At 31.2% G+C, this 20,636-nt stretch overlaps 1 protein-coding gene across 1 annotated transcript; it reads left to right on the top strand.

Annotated features, from left to right (window-relative positions):
• The first annotated feature begins 2,312 nt into the window (after positions 1-2,312).
• LOC115876942 (trypsin-like) lies at positions 2,313-19,093 on the top strand. The gene is made up of 4 exons (XM_030892989.1): positions 2,313-2,508; positions 9,263-9,493; positions 12,042-12,320; positions 18,851-19,093. The coding sequence occupies exons 1-4, from the start codon at positions 2,356-2,358 to the stop codon at positions 19,079-19,081; spliced, it is 894 nt and encodes a 297-aa protein (XP_030748849.1). The 5' UTR covers positions 2,313-2,355; the 3' UTR covers positions 19,082-19,093.
• Positions 19,094-20,636: the final 1,543 nt, after the last annotated feature.

Genomic DNA, 20,636 nt, shown 5'->3' with positions numbered 1-20,636 from the left:
TCTACAGGGTGCTAAAAATTTAAAAAAATCGATTTTTTGCTTAACATAAATGGAAAAGAAAATATATTTTTTTTTGACTGGCCATCCTTTTTCAAACAAAATTGATCTTTTTAGTTTTTCTTGTTCATCAAACGGTTGTCGAGAAAAAAATAAATATACTTATTAAGAGCCCGCCTTAATTCGCTTTCTAACGATTTTTTATTTTTTAGATTAATTAGGAAACACCCTGTATATGCATATCACAGGCAACCAAATAAACTAGTAACCTCTAAAAATTATTTTTCCTACCACTAGCGACATACCGTGTTTTTAGTGGGTACTAAATTATTTTATCAAAATTTCACCATATAAGTTTCCAGGCAATGGTTATCACTAGAATATTTTTATAAAAAAAAACATGTACGCCACTGACTCTTTTTCTCTTATTAGCGAAATAGTGTAAGTAGTTTAATGCCGATTAAAAGTTGTATCTTGATATTTTGTCGATTTTGGCCTCCTCGATGAGATAAACACAATTTGATTAATTTGCCTTGATCCAAGGCTAATAGCAAGCTAAAAAAAATTAATATCATTAACTTACGAAAGTTTTAAATTAGTATTCATTGATTCCTTATAAAAAATTTTGAAAAAAAGTTCCTATAAACATGGGTATAGAAATGCTTAATTTTAGATTTACAGGATGTTAAAACTTTCTAAAATTAGTTTCTTTGTATTTATAAGAATTTGTATTGTGAAATGGACCAATACCGATCTGGCTCAACTAAACCGTAGAATACGCGTTCTTATGACCCGATCAAGGAAACATCACTCTAAGGCCTGCATGGAAAGATTACATTACCACGCAACCAAGGAGGAAGAGGTATTCAAGATATTAAAGAGTTTTGCTAACGACAAATTAGTGACTTAAGAGCGTATTTCTTTAAAAGCGAAAACCGAAGCTGTCTGCATCGCATAATTGTCAAAACTGAAAAGAATTTCACCCCCTCAACCTTAAGCAACGGAACAACATACAAATTCCAGAAGATTCCACTACCAGAGAAAAGATACGATTGTGGTGAACAAAGGAGCTACACTAGCGTTTCTATCGCTTCTTATACGACGGTGAAACTGATATTCCTCAATCACTTCAATGGGCAATTCAGGGTTACCTGAATCCAGGAACCGAAGGTTTTCTCATCACAGTGAGACAGTGGACTCTGATTTATGCAGAAAATAATATAAATGCCCAGAAACAATAGACCACATTTTATCAGGTTGTGGGATATTAGCACGAACAAAGTATTTAGAAAGGCATAATCAAGTGGTAGGTATTATTCACCAGAACTTAATGACTCAGACAGGAATTAAGGAAGATACACGACCATATTATCAATATGTATGAGCTGGCCAATATGTATGAGTATACTGGGATAGAACTATACTTACCGACCGAACAGTGAGGTATAATAGGCTTGACATTACTCTGGTAGATAAAGAGGAAAAAATTACTTACCTGATTGATATATCAATTCCTGCTAATAATAATATACATCAGAAATATCATGGAAAAATAGAGAAATACAGTAGTATAACTTCGAGAAGAAGTCCAAAACATGGGATATGAAAAAGGTAATTTGGTCCCGATAATTATGTCGTCGACGGGCTTAGTACCATGTCATCTGAAGAATAGTTTCAAAATAATAAATATATCTGAAGATATTATCTCAACAATGCAGAAAGCCACTATACTTCAATCTACATCAATGGTCCGATCTTTATTGGCTAAGTAAAAGTGAGAGTTCTTGATACTTAGTTATCCGTTCCTCACACTACCCAATAAGGCAAAAAAAATAATAAATTAGGTAAAATATATAATTTATCAATTTTATTTTAAATTTGATTATATTAATTGTGATTAATGATGCACGGTCCCTGATAAATTTATCGACACTTTTTTAGCATTAAAATATGTAGTACTTATAGCAACTTTTACCCTCAAAATTTCATTTGAAACACTAAAAGAACTTAGAAGAAAATTATAATAAATCGAGAAATTATTAAGTTTTTAACACCCTGTAGCTACAAAACAAAGCAGTATCGGACCTATGTTTATATGAAAAATAAATATTATTTTTACGTGATGAATCTCCCCACGAGAGATGGCACAGGTTTTTGAAGCACCTTGTTTTAAAGTATATATAGCACCTTCTTTTAAAGTAAATATATATAAAAATATTTTTTTCGCTAGGGTTTTAAATACTCTTATATTGTTTTCGCTAGGGTTGGCGTTTTTTATTTTATTGAAAGCTGTCGATGAATATGACAATATAAATACTTCAAATCGTTCGTCACAATGACACTAATGTGAAATTTAGAATGTTTCTGAAAGGTATATTTATTTTTGTTCTAATGCTAGGATTAATTGTAGAAACTGCACATCTGACGACTCGAGAAAATGTTACTCATTTTAATGATACCCAGACAACCAGACCCGTATTTAAATGCTCTACTATGGATTTTCCATTTGTTGTAAGTCATCTTATTCATTTTTTATAGATACATATATATAAATATATTATGAAAAATATACAAAGGAAATTCACATACATCAAATATATTAAATTGTTATAATCCTAGATAATTATTATAATAAACGAAATAACGGGAGTAATTATTTAATCTTGGTAATTCATAAATACAGGGTCGCTTTTATGTATGGAAATGGTCGATTATTAGGTAAAATATAGGAGATACCGCAAAAAGTTAAATATAAAAGTTTTAGGGTTTATAAATATCTATTAGCCGGTGATACATTTAAGTATACAGGGTCGGTCATAAAGTCGTGGCACATCAAAGTTTTATTTTTTAAAATGGAACCCCCTGTATATTATTGCGTATTTCAGTTCTTCCTTTAATTCTAAGCAAAAATTGAAATACACACGATGTACTATATGTATACACTGTATACTTAATAATACTTGACATTAGTTCTCAAGTTAGCATTTATAGATGTATAAAATGAGAGTATAGCAATTCTGCAAATTACAAAATTTTTGTTTAACATTTCAAATTCTTCAATTTATGTACAGGGTGGGTCAAATTCGACGCTTTTAAATGGAAACACCCTTTTCTATAGGAGATAGATGAAAACTAATATCGGTGTCTGAAGCTCAATTTTCATCAAAAACATGATGGTGAAAACCGCACATCAATATCTGTTACCATTTCGGAGTTACGGGGTGTTTTTCAAAAATGTGCATTTTTAACAAATGTCTGTAACTTTTTTGCTATGGAAAATTTTCTATTTCTATGAAAACATTTCCAAAGCACCTTTTTACGTAGAATTTAATGGTTTAAGTATAATTTTTTTTTAAAATTAATAATTTAAGAGTTATCAACATAAAAATTGATATTTTATTTGATACACCCTCTATATTTTTAATTAACTGAAAAGAATTTAAAATTACCTTTCCAAAAATATAGCACACTTGATATTTTGTTATAATCCCCTTCGAAATACAGAATTTTTAAAAGTTCGCCACTTTTAACTAGTAGGCTATGGACCCCTTATTGATGATATGCCCTTAATGGAATTCGAAAACATATTTTTCCAGCAAGACGACGCACCGCCTCTGAACGCTGAAGTTATCAGCAAATTTTTGCAGCCAATTTCAAGAATAATTGGATAGCTAACCAAAATCCCAGCAGTTGGCCGTCGAGGCGGCCTGACTTAGTGCCCATGGATCTAATCCTATGGACATATTTGCGGAAGAATAAAGGTGCCTTATTCTTCCGTATAATCTAGATAAGAATTAAAAATACTTAGCAGTTATGAGAGGGTATCTTTCACCCTACTGAGTTAGTGAATTCCGCGAGAAATGTTCAAAAACTGCCCCGTCTGTCCATAACAGAAGACGGTCGATATGTAGAACACCTGTAGCAGAATCTCATGTCTTGGTTTGCTATTTATTTTTATTGTTATTAGATATAGTTTAAATATGTTGATGTTGGTTAAATATATTTTAAATTGTTATAAAATTCTGCATCTCTCATAGCAAATATTATTTTCGTTTTAATTGATGCTCACAGCTAGATTTTTTGCATTACAGCCGGTGCCGTTCAAAGCCTACTTATTTAAAGCGGGCGAATTTTTATATACTCTATATCCCTAAGAGGAATCGAGCAAAATATCAAGTGTGTTATATTTTTGTAAAGGTAATTTTAAATTCTTTTCAATAAATTAAAATATACAGGGGTGCCCCATATAAAAAAAAATCAAATTTTCTGTTCATAATTCTTAAAATATTAATTTTAAAAAATTATACTTAAACCATTAAATTCTACGTAAAAAGGTGCTTAGGAAATGTTTTCATAAAAATACAAAATTTTCCATAGCAAAAAGTTACAGCGATTTGTTAAAAATACATATTTTTCAAAAATACCTAAGCAACTTGAAATGGTAACAGATATCGATATGCGGTTTTCACCATCATGTTTTAAACTTGAAATTGAGCTCCAGACATTTATAGATGTATAAATTTTTGTCTATTCTCCTATAGAAAATTTTCCATTTAAAATTTCAAATTGACCCAATTTATGTACATTGTGTATTACGATTATTGCTTAGAATTGACAGAAGAATTGAAATATGCAATAATATACAGGGATTTTATTTAAAAAAAAAATAGTGTTTGATGTGACACAACTTTATGGCCGACCATGTATACTTAAATTTACTAGTAGCTAATAGGAATTTAAAAACCTATTACAACAGTATCACAGTTTCGGCAGAATGGCATCATTAAATAATCAAGCCAAACACATCGAAATTAATTAAATCGAATTGTTTAAGTGACACTTTCAAAAGTCAATAACTTGGATACGGATGCTTTGAGGCACATTGTGTGATTTCTATTTTTGCTTAGAATTGAAGGAAGAATTGAAACATGTAATAATATAGAGTTATACAGGGTATACATAAAAATATATACAGGGTTGTTCACCACATACGACACGAAGTATTGTAGCTAAACGACTAGATTTTTACAAATTGTAAGTTTTGGATTCGTTGAAGGACTATTAGAGCTACAATTTAAAAATATTTTTACAAAATACAGAGTGTCCCAAATAAATAAAAAATATCAAAGTTGTATTTTTTTAAATGGAACACCCTATATATTATTACATTTTTAGTTTCTACGCTTAAAATTAAAGGTAAATTTGATTAAGGTTTATTACACTTAAACCTTACCGTTTTTGAAATATTTTCAATTTTGTGAAATTGCAGTATAAATTTTAAGGCTTCATTTCTCCGAGGTTATCAAAGTTTTTATTACTAAATATTTACTGAAGTTTATTTATTGATCAGTTATTGTGTTGCAATAATAAAAACTTTACTACCTTATACAGAGTGTCTAAAAATTAATTTTAAATAATTACTAGCTTTAAAGGGCAATAATTTGTTTAATTTAAATGGAACACCCTGTATATTTTATGAGATTCAGATGCACAATTTAATTGTCTATCAAATTGTATTATGCCATTTTTTACCTATCTCTTCAAGTTTCCGTAGAAAATGCATTTTCTTGTAATTTAGAACTCATTTATCAATATACCCATGGAATACTGACATTTTAGATTATTTTTAAAGATGTACCAAATTTTTAAAGAGTATAGATACTAATATTGTCGATATAGTTCGTTTATTTCATTAAAAAAACTGTTTAAATATTTGTTAAAAAGGACCAATTAATATGATTCCAGTAGTCAAACTACATTAATTGACTGTTCGCGTTGATTAATAATAATAGCTCCAAATACTCAAAAGCTGAATTATGTATGTGTATTAGACAGTGTGGTAAAAAGTAACACCTTAAAAATTATATTTCATTTTTCGACAAATGCCTATTTATAACAACAGAGATGTTCATTTTTATAACTTATTATTATATTGATTTTTGATTCAAATCCACATTTATTTAGAATAATTTATTAACGAACACAATTAAGTATGTAGTTAATTAGTATTTGGGCGGAAATACTGGTGGTATATTTAATTAATGGTATACTCTTTTATAAAGATTTAAATAGTTTTCTTTTTGTATACAAATGGGCTAGTAATATTATCGTTTTACTAAAAACTATAATATTACTAGCCTGTACATTTTGTACATTTGTTATTTTAAAAACAATCTAAAATATAAATATTCCATGGGTATATTGATAAATGAGGTCTAAATTATAAGAAAATGCATTTTCTACGAAAACTTGGAGGAATAGGTAAGAAGTGGTATAATACAATTTGATAGACAATTAAATTGTGCATCTGATTCTCATAAAATATACAGGGTGTTCTATTTAAAGTAAATAAGTTATTGCCGTTTAAAGCTTGTAATTATTTAAAATAAATTTTTCGACACTCTGTATAAGGTAGTATAATTTTTATTATTGCAACACAATAACTGATCAATAAATAACCTTCAGTAAATATTTAGTATTAAAAACTTTGATATCCTCGGAGAAATGAAGCCTTAAAATTTATACTGCAATTTCGCAAAATTGAAAATATTTCAAAAACGGTAAGGTTTAAGTGTAATAAGCCTTAATCAAATTTACCTTTATTTTAATCGTAGAAACTAAAATGCAATAATATACAGGGTGTTCCAGTTAAAAAAATACAACTTTGATATTTTTTATTTATTTGGGACACTCTGTATCTTGTAAAAATATTTTTAAATTGTAGCTCTAATAGTCCTTCAATAAACCCAAAACTTACAATTTGTAAAAATCTAATCGTTTAGCTACAATACTCCGTGTCGTATGTGGTGAACAACCCTGTAGAGTTATACAGGGTGTCCCCAAAAAAAGTTACACATCAAAGTTGTGTTTTTTGTAATGGAACACCCTATATATTAAATGATTTTTGGATTCTAGGAAAAAAAATAAAGGTGAGTTTTATTAAAGAAGCATATGCCTGAAATGTAACGATTTTGTCATATTTCACATTTTGTGAAAATGAAGAATACATTTTAAATTTCAGTCACAGCTTCTAAAATTGTAATTTACCCTATATAGTCTTATATTTGCATCGGAAGAAGAGGTGAAGCGTAGGTGCAACATGGCAAAGGTAGCTGATGGGAGACTGACCAAGATCTAGAAAGACCGTCAGATTAAAAGAGCCACCAAAAACCGGCTAGTCAACTGTTTGGTACTCCCAATATTGACGTATGGCTGCGAATCGTGGACTCTCAGGCAGGCGGAACGTAAGAAGATCGATGCTACCGAGATGTATTGTTATAGACGTATGCTCCGTATCCCATGTACTGAACGCCGTACAAACGTTTCCATTATAAATGAACTTAATATTACTAACAGGCTTTCCTATAAAATCCGACTAAAACAACTAAAATATTTTGGACATATAATGAGGAAAAGTCCGGACAATATGGAAAGACTCATAATTCAAGGCAAGGTGGAGGGACGTAGACCACGTGGCCGCTCTCCAACTCGATGGATAGACCAGATCACGCCTAGCTGTAACAAGCCAATGCACGATGTCATCGAGATGACAAAAGACAGAGGCGCATGGAGAAAAATCATCCATGATGTTACGCTGACCACTACACTCCCTAATGGGGGTCAGGACTGAAGAGAAAGAGTCTTATATTTAATTACAATAAACCATTGTATGTTAAATTAAATTAAAATTTGACCCGAAAAGTTATACAGGGTGAGAGAAAACTAATACTGAATATTTATCACTTTTAAAAGCAAGTTACTCCTTTACTTTAAATGGAACACCTAGTATATAATTCCGGTATTCAATGGAGAATTCATATATTTTCAAAATATTATTAAGGAAGCGTGCCTCTTAGACTAAGATTTTCCTAGATATTAGATATTTTATTTGACAAAATCTAGGTGGCTATGATACACCTTTTGCTAATTTATCAAAAATTAAAGGATGTGGAGTAAAATACTATAATAAAAAGTTTAAACACACGTTTAAAACATATTTTAATTATCACTGACTTAAAACTAGATATAAACGTATAGTTATATATAATGCGACCAAAATTAGCTACATGAGATCAAATGTTCAAAATGCCTCCCTTCCTGATCACTGCATAAAATAATTTTCTTTTCAAAAGATCTTTTTATGACAAAAGGCATGCGTGGAGTTCTACTTCAAAAAACAGCCACAATTATTTCTCTCGTGTTTTCGGCAATTGTTGGTCGATTTTGTGAACACTATCTTTAAAACATATCCCCAGAAAAAGCCAGGCCAGATAAAATCAGGAGCATGCAAGTATTCTATTAATTGGTAAATGCACACTGCATTCACCAACTAATAGAATCATATCAATTCTCTCTGATTGATAATTATGATTCTCTCTCAATTCTCTCTGACATTTTCATTTTCGCCAATTTTCTGTATTTTTTTTGTTTTAACTGATACAAAATAATAACTAGTTGTTAAAGTTGAACTAATTACACAGCTATTTTGAACTAACGCCAGACATATCACAGCCACCTAGATTTTATGAAATAATAAGAATCTATTCACACTAAATCATAAAAATGAAAATATCTAGGAAAATCTTTCTTTGAGGGTTAGGTAACCAACATTATTTCGAAGAAACATAAATTCCCCATTGAATTGAAATATGGGAATAATATATTGGGAATAATATACTGGATGTTTTATTTAAAATAAGTGTAACTTGCATTTAAAGGTGACCAATGTTCAATATTAATTTTTGTAACAACCTGTATAATTTTTTGCTCAAGTTTTATACTCTCAACCTGTATAATTTTTTGCTTCAAGTTTTAATTCGATTTAAAGTATAATAGTTATTTTAACTACACGTTAGGCTATACCGGGTAAATTCCAAATTACGTAGCTTTTATTGAAATTTAAAAATTGTTCTTCATTTGCAGAAAATGTTAAATAAGTCCAAAATCTTACATTTTAGTCATATACTTCTATAATAAAACTCACCTTTATTTTTCTCCTAGAATTCGAAAATAAATTAATATATAGGGTATTCCAATAGAAAAAACACAACTTTGATGTGTAACTTTTTTTCGAAACACCCTGTAGAACTCTCTATATTTTCATCAAGTGCTCTGAATTTACCTACATATGCTCACTCCATTTTATTTCAATAAAAACCGTCGTTCTCCTTGAAACCTCCGCGCCGTATGAGAGGCGCCACCCTGTATAAGATTATTATTAAAATTGAGTTTTAAATCACACAAACATGTTCATATTCATCTTTAGGTATGTATTGCAGAAAGTTTTCGAAAAAAATTTGAAATCAAATGCGCCGGTACTCTTATTTCGTCATACTGGGTGATGACAACAGCCGCCTGCATACTCAATACCCGGCGTTTGACGGTGTTTGCTGGATTCAGTAGCCCACAAGGACCTCTTGTGCGTATTGCAGCGAGGAAATTTAATCATCCCAGGTTCATACCCAACACGTACGAAAACGACATAGGAGTAATAATGGTAAATACATTCCAAGTAACTCATTTACTGCTAAAATTAAAATAAGTAATTGGCGGTTTGCACCAATTCTTAACGTTGAGCAAAAACATTTATATTTATTTACCTATGAAAGCTATGCATACAAACAAATTTCATTGGTCTGCAAAAAATACTTTTCTCCCGAGTTCCGGGCCCAAATTCTGGAACTTCGACATTAAAACGTTATGCTTTCAAAGCGGTAAGCGAAAGTATTCGCTTAGCGGAACGCCAAGTAGTCAATTCTGGTATTCTCGTTGCCGTGCGAATCGTTCTCTGGATACGCGTTGAGCACATATTGGCAGCATCGCAATTTCTCAGGGATCTTTTAATCAAATGTGGATTAAATAAGGAAAAATGTGAATGATATGTAAATGTCATAACCTATTGTTGAGTAATGTCAACCTATTTTTCTATATTCTTATTACGCGAGGGAAATGTTGAAGACGCTTCTCAGCATTTTTGATATTTCGAACAATATTTATAGCTACCAAGTCGTAAATTGTCAATTACTTATTGAGAAATTTATAGAAGAAGAAGTCGTTTTCCTTAAGATTAAGAGAACGCAGAAAATCACAAATTTTACTGACAGTTCAACAAGCAAAACAATCCTTTAAGGTAGCCGTTTTCGAATAGCTTAGTGCAATCGTTAAAGACGCTAGAGAAACAATATAGAGTCAAGAAATCGATTTTGTAAACAATTAAATTTTCTAAAATAAGCAACTTTGTAGTATCTCTGATATTTATAAAGTTATTGGCTATTGAATTTTTTTATGGCGGACGAAGGGACTAACATATTCCTACAACAATTTTTTTTGGATTCCTGGGGTCTCAAAACATTAAGGAAAGCAGTTTTAGTCGTAGTAAAATGTTACCCTTTATGAAAAGTATAAACATGTAGAAATAACTAGCACCTGTATAACCTGTTTTACATTAGCGAGATTATTTTTGCAGCTTTAATTGTAGTATAAACTATCATCTGACAAATTTTGAGAACTGCGAAAATAAGGGCATTGGTCTCAATAATTGTTTCCTAATTTTTCACCTGCCAGGCATATCCATTCTCATAGATGAGCCAGACTATTTTTTTTCTTAACTGCACAACATCTCTTACTAATAGAACTATTTTTGTAGCTGAAAAAAAGTGCAGTATATTTGTACTTTCTAATACATTTTCCGCCTCAACCCATCGAAAAACCCCCCTCTATATATACCGGGTGCGTCTCAAAAGTGGCTCACCCCTATAACTTTTTTAGTTTTTCAGATTTCAGATAAAAAAAACGAGATTTGGTATGTTAGTATATGACATAAATTAGTATTGATTGACGTATTCAATTGTTTTTGATCACTTCCAGTTTCACCAGAAATGACTACAACTTTTGATTTTTAAATGGCACCCTCGGTCTTTTTTTTTATTTTAATCGATAGAAAATGACATTCCGAATAGAATGACATATCATATGTCAGCTTTTGACATTCTTGATTAATAAATAATCGTATTTTAAATTTAAATCTAGAAAGCCATGGCTGTGTTAAAAACACTAATTTTTAATCAAGAAGCCTTGGAAAATAGATTTGATCGTATAATGTTTTAGTGTCTTGTCCTGGTCGGTTAAAAAATGCCCAAATCGTATTTTAATCATATACCAATTTTTTTAAATGGTGGCTCATTAGCATATTTGGAAAAAGCATATTTTTACGAATAATTTGATACCACACACTTGGTATTTCGAGTCAAATTCTTGTTACGAACCACAACTTATAATTTCAAATAAACCATATGCGAAAATGTGAAAAGTTGACATATTTCAGTCATTCTATTCAGAGTGTTGTTTTCTATCGAATAAAGTAAAGATATACCGATGGTGCCATTTAAAAATCAAAAGTTGTGGTCATTTCCGGTGAAACAGGAAGCGACCAAAAACAATTGAATATGTCAATCAATCCCATTTTATGTCATATTCTAACATATCAAATCTCGTTTTTTTAACTAAAAAATAAAAAAGTTATAGGGGTGAGCCACTTTTGAGATGCATCCGGTATATGAAATTTGCTTAGAATAACATACCAAATAATTCTATCGGTGTTTGCTGATTGAAAAAATAAGTACGGAAAATCTTCACTGCCTCCTGGATTACTAGGATTTTCTACGTAGGAGTTCCTAGAGTGATGTCAGAGCAGCTCTGCTTTATTTTGGTTAATGTAAAAATATTTATTTATTAATTAAAATCCTCTACTGAGGGAAAAGAAGACTCACACTCACAGTCTTGTATAAAACTTTTTTATTTTAAATTTTTACTATTTAAATAACGGCGGGCAACATCTTTCTGGAATCAAATCCCATCCTCAGGCTCAAAAGACAAAAAAGTCACTCCGCCAGTTGTACCAAATCAGAAATCAGTAGGTCATCAAGGATAAAAAAGGTATTTAAAAAAAATGCATTTGCTACAATTTAATGTGCCAAATGTTAAACAAATCATCTGTCTTGAGTAATGATGCCCTTGTAATGATATTTATTTATAATTGTTTATAGTTGGCAAGTCCAATGCCCCTGTCAGAATACATCGATTTTGCCCGGTTACCATTAAGACAATTATCGGTTGAGTACGAAAGAGACATCTGCAATTCAACGTTATTGATGGGCTGGAGTTACACACGCAGCAGAAAATCTAAATCGGATTTGCCTAAGTTGATCAATTTGCAGTGTTCCACTTTTCGCGTCCTGCCTTACGAGCAGTGTATCGGACAAGTGAAAAATATAAATCCCACACAAATGTGCTCAATTATAACAAACGAAGAAGATGTCTGTCAGGTACAAAATGTCATCTTAAAAAGTTGTTTTTTTATTTTCGTTATAGATAAAGGAAATAAATTTAGATTGGAATGTAGGGTTTGCCGGAAAAGACATCTAACGGTTGTGACACAACACTCATAACACACAATTTAATTTCAATCGTACATAATTTAATACTTTTATATAAGTTGATATCCTGATGAAGGGATGGGTGCATAAATATGACAATACTGTTGGGTTTCGCTCGCATTTCTATATTTTCGGCCGTGTTGTTTTTTTATCAACACACAAAGATGAGTTTTTTACGGCTATTAAGCTATCTGTACACTTCGCACTAAAAGTGGCTCTAAAAAGTACAATATTCGACTGCAAGGTCTGCTAGTAAATATTTTTAAGCTTAAAGTAGTCAGCCTGGCGGCAGCGCCGAATATGTCCATGGTTGGCCAATAATGAACTTGAAAATCGCGCAACCAACGTTTCTAAAATCAGCCCTAAACGTTGTATTAGTATCATAAATATATATCAAAATTTTCTCATGTACGTAAAATTAATTTTTCTTGTTATAACTTTTGAAGACATGAGACACATTTTCTTATTGAGATAAACATTAATGTCTTATTGAGACATATTAAATTAGTACTTCCTTAGCTTATTTTTATTAGTTACAACACCACTAAGAGATATCTTAAAATATCTATTTTACTTAAAAGTTGATTCAAGTGAGCGTAAACAAGTTAAAACCTGTATATTACGTTGCAAATTAGTGGACGACTAAAAAGTAGCACGCAGTTTGTGTCTGGTCAAAAATTATTTAATCGAGTGATTACTTGGTTGCATGTGTGCGCATCACCATAAAAAATATTGATTTCAATTCTGCAACTAAATAATTGGCGGACTAAAAATTGCATATCATCGCCCAACTATACGCATTACACAATTCTAGATATAACGCAACATACGCAATACAGAAGTACATACGCAAGCACGTAATAGTTGTAGAGACACGATACAGCAAAATACATCCGTTTAGTATGATTTCGGAGGAATTATGTTCTAAAATCATCAAAAGCTTCTTAGAATAAGATCGCGTCACTTGCAAACAGTCTTTATGCGTACTTTCCAATTTAAATTTGTTTTATTACTACGGTTTCTGTTAAGAACGTTTTCAAAATTCTGCCATAATTTCTGTAATAACTTTACATTTACAGGTTTTATATGTATATTATGATTTATAAAAAAACTCAAAATTTAAGTGAGGATGCAGTCAATACTATGATTGCATCCTCACTAAAACTGAGTTTTTTTCTTAACTTAGTCAGTCACGACTAACCTGCTATTTTATGATTTATTTGTATATTGTGTTCCAGTGAACCGATTTCGATGATTTTTTAAGCAATTTGTAGCTAAATAATTTTACTTTTTAGTATCTCTTTCTAAATTAAAAATGAAAGTTGCCATCTTTCAATTATACGACCAAAAACAAAATGTTGATATTTTGGTGAATGTTTGAAATACCCTGTGAGTACGTTAACAAAGCAAGGAATTTGTACTCTGTTTTTTTTCTCAGGTAAGATTTCGATAGACGATGACAGAAGAAAAGCAGATGACGTCCCATACCAATCAATTTATTTTACTAAAAAAAGTTTCTAATAATTTTTAAGTTATATAAATCCGTCATGCGTCGTCTCTTGTTGTTTTTAACCAGTTTTATTGGTTTATTTCAAAAATGACAGATCGTATTTCAATTTTATTGGTTTGCCGGGACGATGAACGACAAACGGACGCCGTATGAACTCGCCTTTAGATTTTTGACGCTTGTCAAAGTCTTGCCAAATTAGAGGTTATAATTTTGAGTCAACTTTTGTCAGTTTTGTCAAATACCCTGCGTTTTGGAAGATGATGCATTTTGATTCATGTTATTACGTGTGTTTTGTGTCTTTTGAAGTCAAGTGGAGGAAAAATCGAGTGAAAATTAACTGTAGACCCAGAGCACAGTTTATGGTTAATACTCGCTGCCCAGGCAAAAAGTCTTATACACCAATAAAGTTATCATCTTTAAAGTTCGTATACCATCTCGTCGTAGATAAGTGCATCTCGAATATGGTACAAGGACCATACTAAACACATACTAAAAACTGGAGTAGCTGTAAAATATCGACATCACACGATAGGTAAATAATGGATTTTAGTACTGCACAAGAAAAATAATGCCAAAGGTACTGGTTTAGAAAAAATAAGATTAAGGTTAATTAATCAACCTTTAAGGTACCTATAAAATTTGGTAAGTGTTATTAATAATAAAATAGTTTGTTTTATTTATGTTGTTTTATTTATTCCTGCGGAATATTACAAATTTGTATTTGTACATAAGTTATATTGATAAATATAATTATAAATGCGGGAAGTTTCATAAAGCTTGAACGAAAATAGGTAAGAAATAGTTCTTTTTTATATTTTTTTCGTCTGTGGTGTCTTGTTCTTGTTTGTTTTGTATTAACACATACCGTTTTTTATTAAATTAAATAACTCGATTACATTTTTTTAGTTTTATACAGTTTTTTTCACAATATTTTGAAGTAATCACTTGTCAGTCAAATTTTAAATATAATAATTTCCTGCTGTGCGTTCCAGTTGTACCAACTTATTTCTTTGTAAAATAAAATAAACTACTTTGAAATTAAAATGACAGACACATCTATCACTGTCAAGGATCTTCTCGTTGGACAGACTATAAAAATCAATCTAGATATACCTTTTCTCAATAGTTTTATTTTTTTTAGATATTCGCTTTGGAAGAAGATACTAACATTTCTTCAATTTTTTTAGATTAAAGCCATGCCTTTGGTCCTAGTCAACAGACCTATAATAGTTATTAATGATACAAGTTCGATACGAACACCATTATAACATCGTTAGCCGAGTGGCTTAGTTACACAAGTTTCATTAAAAAGTTCGTATCGAACGTGTATCATTCAAAATTTAATCTACGACGCGACACGAGGGACGATCCAAAGAGATTTGATTTAATTTAAAATATCAGAGATATCCTCATAAAAATTAAAATTCAAAATTATCAGTGCTTGTTGATTTTTTCCATTTTGACTTTGACAACTCAATTATTGAAGTTCAATTTTGTGTTAAACGTTCAGTTTTAGCAAAAAGCAAAAAATAATATTAATATGGGTGATTCTGATTCTGAAAGTGTTCCTTCGGATATTGAAGGCATTGCGCAAAACGTTGTCGATTCCCTACTTCCCAAAAAATCAAGACAAAATTACGAGCAAGCCTATGTAAAACTTGAAGATTGGTGTAAAAAGAAAGGAATCAAGAATAGTAGTAACGAAAAGGTTCTCCTGGCATATTTTGAACATCTTTCAAAACACAGGAAGGCTTCATCACTTTGGGTATATTATTGCATGCTACGTTCAGTTATATAAGTGAAGAAAAATACAGATATTAGTAAGTACGTCCATTTAATTGCATTTCTAAAAAGAAAATCGGAAGGATTTCGGTCAAACAAATCGAGAATTTTAAGAAAAAATGACATAACTCGTTTTTTGTTGGAAGCCGATGATAAAACTTATTTCCTGACAAAAGTTTCATTGATAGTGCGACTTGCGGGAGCCTGCCGGCGTATCGAGTTGACAAATCTGCAGCTGCAAAATGTTAAAGATGAAGGACAATGTATTCATGTCATTATTCCATTTCAGATAGCTATGCGGCCAAGCAACACAGAGCATACTCGATTTTTTGGGGTGGGGTACAGAAATGGAAAATGTATTAAGCAACCCGTTGGCATTAATACTTTAGGGAAAATGCTGTATAAAATAGCATTGTTCCTAAGTCTTCCAAATCCACAACAATATACTGGACATTGTTTCCGTATATGGTCTGCGTCGTTGCTTGCAGATTCAGGAGTGGATTTATTAACTGTTAAAAGACATGGTGGTTGGCGCTCTAACACAGTGGCAGAGAGCTATATAGAAAATTCCAAAGAAAATAAGAAAAAAATGTCATGTAATATTTTGTGTAACATTTCTGGCAATGATGGGTCTTCAACAAGTTCAAGCTCTCAGGAAATAAATTTACTTTCTAAAAATTCAAGAAGCAGAGAGAAACTAATAACTAAAGTGAGAGAGACCGATCAACGTTAATTTTTGAAGACTGTGTTAGTGGCGCGGCCTTTGGCGTCTAACCCGAACTATGAGCGCATTATCGATATAGTAGGTTGCATTCATACCTATATACTGGCGCCAAAAATTTAAAATTAATATATTTGAACCGAATATCTTTTAAGTTTATAATAAGAAATCTTAGTAGTTTTTTTAGATTATTTTGTTGACAACGAAAATTTATTATTAGTCTTTAAAGCATTAAAACCTATAAATAAAATACTGTGTAGGAACATAATAATTTATTTAACTCCATACTCCTTGCCATACTCCAACTGAAGGCTGCAATCTTCAGTATCTTTTTTATGTAAATTGGTTGGAAGTGAACAGGGAAGCACGGTAGGGAGCTCGCACAGAGTATCAGTAGGTATCCCGTAGGTATTCAATGTTTTTGATAGTCTTTATTCTATAACAAGAACCTAGCAGTTGAAGAAAATAATTTGTATTACTGGAAATAATACCAGGTATAATACCTAGTCGTTTCATAGGTATCAGAAAAGAATGTGATGTTTTAAATTAAAAAAAAATAAATTAGCAATGTACGATTATTATGTGCACTCACTATTACTATTAGGTATGTTAAAATAATTACCGAGATAAAACTTACCTTTAAAGGAAACATTTTGTCTGGGTCTCAATCACAAAACAAAAATTACAAAAATGCCGAATAATCGTGGAATCTGAAATAATCAATAATGACAATAATCTTCTCTTCTGACAAGCTAAAAGAACAGGCACATTCAGTCAAAAACAATTTATTACTCCGACTTGCTCCGATTATCAACAGATTTTAGTTATTTCCTTCTAGAACTAAGAAATAGAAACAGCTACTGACAATCTAATTAATCCTGTCAAATGTTTAACTTGCAAAGTTGAAAACTTCCTTTTTTGACCGCCTAAACGCTATGCGCGTCTGGGATGCGCGGTGACAAAATAAACTTGTCTACGAAATGCCCTATTCCACAAGCCCTCTCACTTTAGTTATTAGTGTTCTCTCTAATCAGAACTTAAAACCATATCTACTAGAATAAACCTCAATAAACCTTTGAATAAGAAGACTAAGGAAGGAGCATATCAAAAATCTTAAGGTACACCGCGATGGGCCTCAAATATGGCCGACTTAAATTCCGGTTTATCAGTGTCGTTCTAATTTTATTTAAAAAATGTAAAACTATGATGTAGGGTAGACGTGGGGTAGACTCAATAATTTGTTGTTTTATTTTACGTTGTGAATAAATGTTGGTAGTTATTAAAATTGTTATAAAAATATATAATTCTAATAAAAATAGATAAGTTATAATAAGTATTTATTAACACAAACATCCGATACGCTACTGAAGCAGGTAAGTAAAATAGACGTATCCATCTAGATTTACTACCTTTATACAACTATCAGTAGTAGAATAAATAATAAATAACATAAAATAAGCTCCGTAAAGACTGACAAATCCACAAAATTTCAAATCAAATTCAAATGTGTCAAATGAATCGTCAAACAGAACTGTCAAGGATCCCCACCCTAGAGAGCTTTTATGGTGGCTTTTCCGCCCACCATGCATGAATACATGGATAGCATTATGTTCCTTCCTTAGTCTTCTTATTCAAAGCAATAAACAATAATAATATGACTTTTCAATGACAGTGACATTACAAAAACAATAAAGACTATTTTATAAGTATGTTCATGAGGACCCATAATCAATGCTAAAATTGCTGTAAATCGTTAGTGTCTTATTCAAAAGCGAATAACTCTAATCAAAAAAAAGCTATTGAGATAAATCAAAAAATAATCTGAAAGGTAGATCATAAAATAATTATTAAATTCCTTGCTTTGTTAACATATTTCACAGGATATTTCAAACTTTCACCAAAATATCAACATTTTGCTTTCCCTTTCCATATAATTGACAGATCGAAACTTTCATTTTTATTTTAGAAATATGTACTCACTAATATAGAAATTAATTTAGACTAGTAAGTTAAATAATTTAGCTACAAACGGCTTAAAAAATCATCAAAATCTCTGGAACAAAATATATTAAACTTTAAAATACGTCAAAATTTTAAAGTGTCCGCTTTTCGTGCCAGTGAGTATATAAAAAGTTATACATAGTGATTTTTAAAAGTCAGTAATTTGTAATTTTGTTTTCAATAGGCGGCTCTGGTTGCTTGAAAGAAAACGCGACATGTTAAAATTTTCTTCTTGAATATCTTCGGAACTCTGAATTTTAAATGTTTCTAAACGGCAAATTATTAGGCATATTAATGCAAAACTTTACCTTAATGTAACCATCCTCGTCTCTCCTATAGTTTTAGAGATCCCAAAGGGTTACCTTGTATATTAATTAATAAGATACTACATTAAAATATTTTTAGGGTGATTCAGGAGGTCCCTTACTCTGTGGCGCCATTGTGATGGGAGTGGTAAATTCAGGTATCAGCTGTGGCTATGGTAAATATTCAGCGGTGTACACTCGACTTGACACTCATATAAACTATATCACCAACATTATGTCAATCCATTCGTTTTCTTCGAGATTACTTCTAGCCAACAGTGCAGCCATTATATCGATAGTTTTAAATAGTGTAATTTTTATGTTCATGTAATAAAGACAAAACTTAAAAGCAGTGGTTTTTATTAATACCTACTTACGTTACTAATATACAGGGTGTTTCAAAAAACATGTGCCATCTCTCGTGAGGAGATTCCTCACGTAAAAATAAGATTTATTTTTCATATCAACATAGGTCCGACTCTGCTTTGTTTCGTAGATACGGGGTGTTAAAGTCTTAATATTTAAAGTTAAGTTTAATTTAAAGTATTATTAGTTTTTCTTGCATGTTTTTTGAAACACCCTGTATAGCCAAGGATGCAAGTGTTTAGTGTCTGAAAGTTCTAATATAAAGGTCCCGGAATTATTTTTTCATAGGGAAGTAAAGTATTCAGTTGTTCCTTTATATACACTCAGATGCAAAAAAAACGGAGAAATTTTTGGTCAAATTTAAAGTGTTATATTTTTGTTATTTTTAGCCCTATTTTCATGAAATTTTTACGAAGCTGTAAATAATTATATCAACTTTAATTCGCAAACTCAGCTTTTTATAAACTTAGGTATTTGGCATATTATACAGGATTAACGTGGGGTTGTTTTCTTACCATAACTTTAAAACACCCTGTGCACTAAATTTTACTAAAATATAATTTTACGGCTAGAACCATACCTCCTGAGCATTTTGTTTTTTTTTTGATCATGTTAATACATGCCTTGGTTAATTTTTAAGAGCGAAATGAACTTGCCACTAACAATTTGCAATTTTTTCAATTATCATTTCTTTTTGGAAGTTATTTTTCAATATTACAAGGCGGCTTTGGTGATTATTTTGAACTATATACTACTCTGAAGTGCCCATCATGTTCGACGTTTGCGAAATGCTCTGCAGAGGGGTTAGAGGTTGCGAAGCGGTCCAGCTTCATTAAATGAACTTTGCTTGGTCCTTAAAAGAGAATATAGAAAAACATAACGCAATATGATATTCAGGGTGGGTCAATGGAAACTTTCCACCCCAATTTTTCTCGTTTATAATTAAAATTTGGAAAAACGCTTGGACACGTCGATTTAGTTTTCTAGGGGAAAATGAAAATATCGCCACCCCTAAATTCTTAAATCGAAAGGAAATTTTTAAACGCTCGGACACGTCGATTTAGTTTTCGAGGGGAAAAGAAAATCTCATAAAATCACTTTCACACCTACAACCCCCAAGGCCACTCCCCAAGCTTAAATTTTTTTTTATGTTTTAAAATTTCTAAAAATTTTCCAGGCCAAAATTGAGCATTTTCACTTATTCCGAATTGAAAGATTTTTGGGCGTGGATCGATGCAGATTGATTAGTTAAAATTTTTAGTATACATAGTTTTCCAAAAAAAATATACAGAGAGAGAAAAAAAATAAAAACCGATTTTTTCATCACTTAGCTGATAAACTAAAATCTACTTTAAATCAATAAATCTCTAAAACTACTGAACGAAAGTACATGATATCTTATATCATTAAGAAGAGAATTGAAAGACCTTTCACATGAGGTATCACTCGGCCCCCCTTTCCGTTTAAGAATTTAGGGGTGGCGCCTCCCCCGCCTTGGGGGTTGTAGATGTGAAAGTGAT

Source organism: Sitophilus oryzae, unplaced genomic scaffold, assembly GCF_002938485.1.
Source record: "Sitophilus oryzae breed Bouriz unplaced genomic scaffold, Soryzae_2.0 scaffold_1440_pilon_pilon, whole genome shotgun sequence".
NCBI classification, from domain to species: Eukaryota; Metazoa; Arthropoda; class Insecta; order Coleoptera; family Curculionidae; genus Sitophilus; species Sitophilus oryzae.
This window is presented reverse-complemented; position numbering and strand designations above follow the sequence as displayed.

Excerpts from the sequence above, each read along its gene's own strand:
- LOC115876942 (XM_030892989.1), top strand. The coding sequence starts at position 2,356 with ATGTTTCTGAAAGGTATATTTATTTTTGTTCTAATGCTAGGATTAATT. Across the intron at positions 2,509-9,262 it reads CTATGGATTTTCCATTTGTT|GTATGTATTGCAGAAAGTTT; the intron begins GTAAGTCATCTT and ends ATTCATCTTTAG. Across the intron at positions 12,321-18,850 it reads ACGAAGAAGATGTCTGTCAG|GGTGATTCAGGAGGTCCCTT; the intron begins GTACAAAATGTC and ends AAATATTTTTAG.